Source organism: Scomber scombrus, chromosome 7, assembly GCF_963691925.1.
Source record: "Scomber scombrus chromosome 7, fScoSco1.1, whole genome shotgun sequence".
NCBI classification, from domain to species: Eukaryota; Metazoa; Chordata; class Actinopteri; order Scombriformes; family Scombridae; genus Scomber; species Scomber scombrus.
Genome location: NC_084976.1, coordinates 21,208,304 through 21,217,343, shown reverse-complemented (window position 1 = coordinate 21,217,343; position 9,040 = coordinate 21,208,304). Strand labels below are relative to the sequence as shown.

General features: G+C 38.0%; 2 protein-coding genes across 5 annotated transcripts in view; both read right to left on the bottom strand.

The window, feature by feature from the left end:
• Positions 1-86: 86 nt before the first annotated feature.
• On the bottom strand, positions 87-3,248 carry cd79a (CD79a molecule, immunoglobulin-associated alpha). The gene is made up of 5 exons (XM_062422913.1): positions 3,143-3,248; positions 2,369-2,707; positions 1,510-1,625; positions 1,170-1,232; positions 87-986 (listed from the first exon to the last, which is right to left on the bottom strand). The coding sequence occupies exons 1-5, from the start codon at positions 3,180-3,182 to the stop codon at positions 861-863; spliced, it is 684 nt and encodes a 227-aa protein (XP_062278897.1). The 5' UTR covers positions 3,183-3,248; the 3' UTR covers positions 87-860.
• A 393-nt stretch (positions 3,249-3,641) lies between these two features.
• The window catches only part of arhgef1b (Rho guanine nucleotide exchange factor (GEF) 1b), a 42,194-nt gene continuing 36,795 nt past the window's right edge, over positions 3,642-9,040 (bottom strand). For all 4 annotated transcript variants that reach the window (XM_062421954.1, XM_062421952.1, XM_062421953.1 and 1 more), the window contains 4 exons: positions 8,883-9,008; positions 8,282-8,469; positions 7,677-7,783; positions 3,642-7,037 (listed from right to left, as the gene is read on the bottom strand). In XM_062421954.1, the coding sequence (XP_062277938.1) occupies positions 7,709-7,783; positions 8,282-8,469; positions 8,883-9,008 (389 nt within the window). In that variant the 3' untranslated portion in view covers positions 3,642-7,037; positions 7,677-7,708. The remainder of the gene's footprint in view (positions 7,038-7,676; positions 7,784-8,281; positions 8,470-8,882; positions 9,009-9,040) is intronic.

Sequence of the window (9,040 nt, the reverse complement as noted above, 5' to 3'; positions counted from 1 at the left end):
GAGTGTTTCTTTTTTTTTTTTAAACACAATTTATTGCATATTTTATAGGATTTTTATTTCTCTCACAGCTTTATTCTTTGAGCAAGCACACAAAGCAAATACATTGTGACACACCAGCAGGTTATTCAGTAAGTTAAACAAACACAACTAAGAAAAATACACCTTAAAGAAACTGATGACAAAATAATGTTACTACATGGTCCAGGCAGAAGCTGTCCCAGAGCTTTCCTTCCTATTACACAATCTTCCTCAGCAGATTAAGTTACCCTATTGTCATGGAGTTTGACTTCCTCCACGTTTAAAGTTGAAATTCAGTTCCCATCTGCTAAAGAAGATCATTTGACATGATAGAAAGTTTAGAATAACTACTGAGCGCAGGACTATAACTATTATTGATTGCATTTGGTGAGCATTTTATATTCATTTAAGGTTACACATATCATTTTTAGAAAGACAGATACCAATATTTGTTTATAAAAGTGAAGAAATGTTGGAGTACACAACAGAACTGTTTTAAAAATCAGAAAAAATTACAAAGAATATAACAGAACAGTTAAATGTATTAAACATGGAACATATCCAAACTTAATAGACATTTTTACAGAATTTTCAGGCCTCTGCAAAATGGTCTGGAGTGGAGCTGCTTTTGGTAAGGCTGTTTTGTCAGCTGCAATATCAAGGTCAAAAAATTTTACAGTCTCAACTTAAAGAAAGAAGAAAAGAAACAATATGTTGTCAAATACTAAAACTATGACCGCAGGCTATATGCAAATTCCAATGTGTGTGGTAAAGAATTAATCTTATATTCAAATATCACACACTTAAGCTCTAAAATTAGACTCAACCCTCTCCTCTTCCATTTAAGGCTTCTCCAGCTGGATTTCGGCCTCCTCCATAATGTTTCCCACATCCTGGTAGGGGCCTTGTGCCTGGGAGCGCTCAATCTGATCATATGTTGTGTTGCAACAGTCATCCAGATTTAGCCCCTGGTTGGTGAGATAAGGAAGATGGAAATCAAGTAAACACACAAAAGTCAATGGAATATATTCATGTAATATTGAACCGGGTTTTAAAGATAACCTATATCTTTGTTCTTGTTTCAACAAAGTATTTCTGTTTTCTGTTTTCCATGACGTGTTTGAGAGGATGTGACTCATTTAAAATTTCACCTGATATATGTTTTCCTCTTCCTTCTTCACTTTCTTCTTCTCCAGTTGATATAATTTCTTTGACTAGGAGGGGAAAACAGAAGTGAAATGGTGCAACTTCCCATTGACAAGCGCGCACACACAAACCATTTGAGAAACTCTGCTGAATGTGGTTGGAACAAAGTCAAAGTAGGGCTCTCTTATTGCATTTCTGATATATTAACATGAATGAGAAGGCAATACCATTATTGAGAAATTTAGGAAATTAAGCAAGGCTCTAACAGCAATGCTGTAGGACAGATGTAAATGATGGATCAGTGAATGGTAATATGCATTACTCCCAATCATGTGACTTTCTGACCTTCTGGAGAAGAGTGGCAGAAGGCACCAGGACACACAGTAAAAGTAGGATTCCTTCCGCAGTCAGGATCCTATTTTTGGTTCTTTCACTGAGGTTTATAGTCTTCTCCATTGGCTCTAGACACACAGACAGGGTTCAGAGGTGAAAACAACAGCACAGCAGTTGGATCTTTAGCTATTCACGAGAAAGACTACTACTTGTTTTTGAGACAAGTGAGAGTGCCCACTAGCACAGTAGAAAGCGGAAGCTGGAGTGTATAAAAAGAATCAGGCTGGGTAATTACTCAGTATTTAAAGACTTACTTAGAGATTTATTACGAGATTTATCTTTTTTTTTTTTATATAACTACATAATCTAGTGTAAAGAACACAGTCTGTCATATGAAATGGATGAATAAACAATCGATAGCATTGTTGGACAAGGTCACTGGTGTTCTTGTAAAGTAATGCAAGTTATCTCACAAATAATCCCCATAGGAGTATAGTGGTTGTTTTACATTTCCACATATGCCATCTGTATTTAATGAGATTAGGATGCAAGTAGGCATTTCAGCATGAGAAATGCCTCTACACATTGGAGTGATTGCAACTTGATCTAATCTTGGTGCTGTAACGAGACCATCCTGATGATGCAAAGATTAGCTAAAATAGGATATGCAAGGATGCTGCCACTCACACAACTCTTGGATGGACTAAAGTTAACAGGATTTATGGTTTATGAGGTGTTAGCAGTACTTAGAGCTCACTTGAATCCATCTCTCCATATTACACACCCACACCCATACAAATATTTCTGATTGGTTTGTACAGCAAAGAGGACCCCACCCCTCACCCCCCATCAAAGAGATATACACACTTACTGTAGACCTGTAGGTAGGTGCCATGTGTGTAGTGTACACTACTGCCATTCAGATAACACTGGTACAGCCCAGTATCATTCAGCTGGACTGATATAAAGGTTAGAGTACCACAAAACTCCATAGAAGCATTTCTTTCCCCGTGAATCACATGTGAACGCTTCACAAGCTCTTCAGCATAGGTGTTGTTGGCAGCTTTAACTAGATTGATCCAAGTTAAATAGACTTTACTAGGTTTATCAGTGTCTTCGTAGCAGCAGTCCAGTACAACGGGGTCAGAGAGTTTCACCCTTCTCCAGGTCCTGTCGTCCTTTAAAGTCACCTTACCCTGAGCAAAAAGCACTATGGAAGAAGCAACAATTAGGGCATGTATTTGTACCTTCATTATTTTTCATTTAACCCAAAATTTGTCAATTTATGATGATAGCAGAGATTGCAACATAGTTCTCTATTTGTAACAAATAAATGTATTTCTTGAAAGTTGAATAATTAGAATAGATTTAGTTGTAAAGGAACAGCACAATTAACCAAGATTAACAGACGGACAAACTTAAAATTATAGCACAGCTATGACAGGAGATATGGTTCACTGAAGCAGAACTCAAAAGAGCTAAATATAAAAACTAATGTAGGTGTACACACATATACTGGCTTTAATACACTCATATAATAGCCTTAGTTTCACATAATTCATCTGATTATTATAATGACATATATTTTATTTTTCATACTCAAGTGTATTTAAAATATTGCTTAAAATAAATTGATCCAACTCACCAATAAAGCTGCAGAGGAGAAAAAATGTAACTGTTGCCATTCTGCTTACAGATGTTCAGTCCAGAAATAAAAAAGCCAGCTGTTATAATGCAGATTTAAAATATTCCCTGCACAACAACACTGATGTGTCTTTACTGTTGTAACAACAAGCTGGTGTCTTGTTTTTCTCTTTCTCTTCTCAGGATTTACGCTTGAATGAATTTGAGCAGTCTCACATTTGCATGAAAGTAGAAGCTTGAAACTAGTAGAAACTTGCCTTTAGAACATCAATTCACACATGAGAATAATAGTTATTTCATGATTATAGATATAGATTATATTATGTGTTTAAAAAGGGACACACACTGGATATGGTTCATGGAACCAATAGGATCCTAAACTGTATCTAATATACTCTATACTCATGTAAAGTCAAACTCACACCTAAAGGTTATGAAGTTCATGAAAATAATGATCAGCTCATAACTATCTGTATATAAATTGACACAACAGGTGTTCATTTCCCCAATTTATTAAAAAAAAATGAAGAATTAAAAAACGTACCAGAAATTTTCTTAAGTATACATAATTAAAGAGCCTCTTACACAATAAAATCAAAACCCAAATACACAGTATAGTTCTTTTATATTCATCGTTTATAGATAAACAAGATAGCAGATGCCTGTATGACAAGGAGCAGTGTCTTTTTTACACAGGGCAATGACTGGCTGGCAGAGTTGGTGGAGGGCTCAAATCCTATTGCTGTAATGGAGATGGACACAAAAACCAAATTCCTGGGATGATTTTGCAGTTCTTATTAGCAATCTGGTCATTGTCTCGCACTCTCTGAGGTCAATTTCACCGTCCTCTGTGAAAGACAGCCAAACCATAACAAGTGATTGTGTTTGTAGACTTAAAGAGCCCTTTATGAAGAAAACAACTTGATTGTCAAAGCAAGGCACCAATCTATAAATACATTTTCTATACAGCTCAGTATTTTGTATACAGAATAAACGAGGGAAGCATCTGGACGAGAGAGAGCAGTAAGTGCCTGTGGTAGTCGTTCAGCAAAGTGAAGAGTGAAAGTATCACTGGAAGCTGTCGTTAACTGGGTTTCACCTGCTGCACTTTAACAACTAAAAAAAAAAAAAATCCCTGGATGAGATGATGTCTTTAAATGTTTCCCATTGGTAAACTGGAGAGCCATGGCACAGACAGAGCAAACACAATGTCATGTCAAACAATATTTGAATAATTGTTCAACTCATTCATGCGAAGACAAGTTACAGACAAGACCCGTCTCTCTCACCGTTACAGTCGAATGCATAGTACATAATTACAAAAGCTTTTTGATACACAATGACCCAAAAAAAAGAAAGAAAAGTAAAATAAACCTCCCCAACCCGTTAAAGTAAATCAAATGAAATACACAACATATTGTAAAGCTGTGTGGTAGGAGAGGTGATCATACTATTACAAGAGGTGAGGGTGTTATTAAGAGGTGAATGTAGCGAACACGCTTTAAAAAAACATGAGGGGGACCTTTTTTTTTACTTTTTTTAAAAACATTTTTTTCCTTTAATCTAACATTTATGTACAGTTTCTATGAGGGGGACGCAGGAACACATGGCAGTAATGTTCAAACATGAACTTATTTAGAAATTTGTGACACTCAAATGACTTTTGGCACCATGATTTGCATAATTTCATACTGAGGTTCAGTAGGGTCAGAGGGGGTTTTTGTTGTTGTGGCAACAACATTGAGAATGCATATCAGGAAGTGATCATGATTACAGTACTGTTAAGAGCGGTGTCGGAATGAGTCTGCAGCTTTCCTTCTTCCAAGCCTTCTATGTTTCCTTTGTATCTTTATCTGACTTCATTGTCTTGTCCTTTTCTGCTTCTGTAACGGGTCCCATGTGTTGTACCAGAGGGGTTATCAGTGCTTGGTCTCAAGTCCTCTATCCAGGTCAGAACAGCAGAGTTTGTGGCAGTCACACTGGCTTTTACTCACACAAACAGGTACTGTAGACAACTTTTCCACTAATATTTGCTAATGAAAGCATTCCTTTCACCCTTTAAGTGTAAGCGAGTTTGGTCATAATAAGGCAAGGGCAATCTAACATTCTTCATCTTGGTGTTCACTTTTACATTCATCAGAGAATCAAAACCAGTTTTTTTTTTCATGACAACTAATGCTTCATTCTTCTATGTGCTTTTGAAATCCCTTCACTTAAGCTGACATGTTGGGAGTTTGGAGAGAGTAAAAGCAGCTGGCTGCAGGCTGCATCAGCGATCATCTATACAGGTGAGGCATGTCATGAAGAATGAAGATCCAACGGTGCATTGTTACGTCTTTGGTCCTGTGTGCACGGCCACAGTTATGCCACTTCTCGTAAATTATATTGTCATAATTATAATTACAATCAACTGCTGAATAAAATACAAAGACAGAGCTCAATTTTGATACAAATATTGCTACCAGGGAAGAATAGAATCGTTTACTAATAACACATGTATCTAACGTCATATACAATTCATAACCCCGTCTAAAGTCTGTGTTTTGGATCAGGAGCTGTAAATCTTCACTAGGGGAAGCTGACACAGCAAAAATTTCAATCAAACATGCTAGCAGAAGTGATGCTGGCACTGAGCGACCTTTGTGAACACCTCTGTAGCACTTGGCCCTCAGTGCTTGGTGGTGTATGAGTGTGAATCATCTGTGTGTATTTGTGTACACTGACATACGCAAATTCTGCTTTTTCTTCCTTCCTCGGGACGGAGAGAGCTGGCTTTAAATAAACCAAATCAACAACAACAACCTCTAAACTCACTCCCCGTCCTTAAATCACTCTTTCTTCACTCACTACCTTCCCTTCATCTCTATTTCACATTCTTAAGTTTGCCTTTTTGTGTGTGTGTCTTGTCCATCTCTCGCACATTGCTCTTATCTTTTTTTATCCCCAGTGCTGTAACAGTTTCACTCAGGTGAAGGCAACTCACTGACCCAACAGGACTCAGAGGAATAAATAAAAGCAGTAAATACAAACAAGACTCCATTATTAACAGCATGATTAGCTATAGTGCCAATTTTTATAAATGTTTCTATGTGACGTAATTACAGTAAGAACCCTCCAACAAACTGTTCTTAATTAAAAACTTTGTAACACACATACACACACTTAAATGCATGCAGTTTCCAAAATGAGGGCCGCCTATATGAACTGTTCAAAAACTATACTGAATATAGAGTAAAAGTAATACATTTCACAAAATACAGGGTGTTTAGAACTAGTTTTGATCAGAAAAAAAGTGCATCTCTGGTTGTACTTTGGCATAGACTACATATAATACCATACAGTATATCAGCAGTAGTATTTCAATACTTCTTCAAAAGCTACTTTGGCCCCTTAAGGTTTCTGCCTGGTACAACTTAGCAGGCAAACATATGATTTATCGGCTTTTGGCTATAATGTAAATATTTCCTAGCGAGCATTTCCCTGGTGTGCGTATGTGTGTTACAGCAGATCACAATCACTACATTTTGTTAAGCAGCATCTCTCTCACGGCAAAATATTGCTTCTTTTTTGGGGGGGCGGGCACCTTTCTGCAAAAACAAAATCCCACTCAAAAGTAGGATGTCTCTTTTTTTTCTTGTTTTCTTTGTATACCTCTCTGACAAGCATGCACGCAAACAGACACACATACACATGCACACACCTCCCATGTTTCATCACTGAACCACTGCACTGTCCACAAAGCCCTCCCTACCCCCTCCGTCAGGCAGACTGTTTTCCTGCATGGCTGCAAAAAGCTGGGACACAAATAATGCAGCGAGGGTCCAGGCATGACTTATGAGGGTTTAGAAAAACCTCTGAAAGTCACTCTTGCACTCCAAACCAGCACCAGTAAGAATCTAAAACAGAAGAAAAGACCATTTTTTTTGGAATGTGAGATAAAAACATGAAGCCTTTACAGTTTCAGTTTGTCTTGCTCACTAACATCTCTCGAAACAATGTTCTCTGACTTTCTAGCCGCTAAAATCCATGAGAAAAGAGCTGAGCATTGATATATTCTTTTCAGTTGCATTCAATTGTTACAATGAGCCCACAGCAATTAAACTTTACCAGTAGCAGCCAGTGATTTGGAGATAGTTATTGCCCAAGCTGTTGCCTCTCAAGTCTTCTGCCCCATCTTATTTATGGAGGTTTTTTGGACTGTAAGTAGCCTGACAGGAATATTACGGACACTACTCAGGGCTATAAAGCAGTCCTTTCAGCTCCTGTGCATGTATCTCACATATAAAATCATCAATTCTATATTTTTATTATAATGCAATATTCTATTTTACTAATTACTAAATTATCATGTAAAATGAGATTACCAGTTTTGTCATAATGGAAATAGCATTCAAATATCAAATCCCCCCCAACTAGTCCCTTCTGAAACCAAACCTACGCCCTTGACGAATGATCACACTTAATCAGATGACATTATACTAGAATACTTGAAAGTTTTTAAGCATCACTTAAAGTATCTACTGCACTTATCTTACCTATACTGGCCAGCAGGTGGTGTGATGGTGTCTTACTGGAAGACACCCCCAATTTGTGTGAACTTGGAAAGTGACTCCCGCAGCCTGTGGTGGTCTTCTTCTACAGTCTGCAACACACAAAAATCAATATCACCTTAAGAGCTGAGGACAGATGCGCGTGCGCGCACACACGCGCACACACACGCACGCACACACACGCGCACACACACACCAACCCCCTCCTATTAACATCCTCTCTTCGTCTCCCTCCTTCTCTGACACATCCCATTGCAAGCGCAGGACATAATAGCCATTTTCAGAGAAGTCCAATTTCACAAGGCAATTTTCAGCCAAGCAATAACAGCAGTGGTTAAATGGTTTTCTATTCTCTAGTTTCTCTTTTGTGCCATTTTGGCCCCATTTGTCCAAAGTATACCAAAGCTCGCTCCTTACTTAAGTTATCCTCAGTGAAATCCTCAATGCCCAACTCTGCGTCTCTTTCCATTCAGCTCTCTTCTCTTGTTATGTCTCATCTGTATCTACCCATGTCACACCTGCTCCCTGCGCAGAGTTCTTCTCTATATTCTTATCTCTCTCTCTCTCTCTGTCTGGTCAACTTGACTCACCTGTAGTCTCTTTATTTTTTCCTCCAGACTTTGAAGCCTCCTGCGCACTTCCTCCATCTGTTCCTGGGACAACACCAGGGGTGCACTGATGCTCTTCTCTTCCTCTCCATCCGTCTCTGCAACTTCTTTCTCACAAGAGTCATCATTCTCCTCCTCTGCTGCTCTGTCTGTGGTCTGAATGTGTTCTTCTGTGGACATAAAGATTCAATTTAGTCAGTAGCCACTTTTGTTTTCAGTTACAGTCAGTTTGATACAGTAGTAATGATTAAAACCAAATCCTAAACCCTATTGTGTGCTTATTTAAAAAAACATTTTTTTTTATTTTTATAATAATTTTTTCTTTGTTACACTTCCACAGCCAGGAAATAGTCCTGCCCGCACCCCATGAAAAACGTGTCACACTTTGTTTTTATACAGATAAAACAATGAGGATATAACATGTTAACCTTTAGCCAGGCTAGCTTCCTATCTTTAAGTTAAGCAAAACTAATGGTAGCAATTAGAGATATTATAGGCAAGACAGTGATATCAATCTTCTACCTCTCTGTAAGACAGGGAATTAGTGTATTTTCTAAAATGTCAAATTATTCCAGGCGCCTACCTGTTGATTGACAGCTATCCATTTCTTGACTTGGCTTTTCTGATTGCTCCTCTCCATTTTCTCCATCATTTTGCGAGTTCTCTGATAGACTGATGCGACTGATCAACAGCCTTTTTAGCGACATGACTAACAGAGGAGACAGATTCAGTGGTTTAATT

Bases quoted from the DNA above. Each gene is read 5' to 3' on its own strand.
- cd79a (XM_062422913.1), bottom strand. From the start codon at position 3,182: ATGGCAACAGTTACATTTTTTCTCCTCTGCAGCTTTATTG. The intron at 1,626-2,368 runs GTAAGTGTGTAT...CTGTGTGTCTAG, and splicing joins CACCTACCTACAGGTCTACA to AGCCAATGGAGAAGACTATA. The intron at 987-1,169 runs GTGAAATTTTAA...CTCACCAACCAG, and splicing joins AAGAGGAAAACATATATCAG to GGGCTAAATCTGGATGACTG.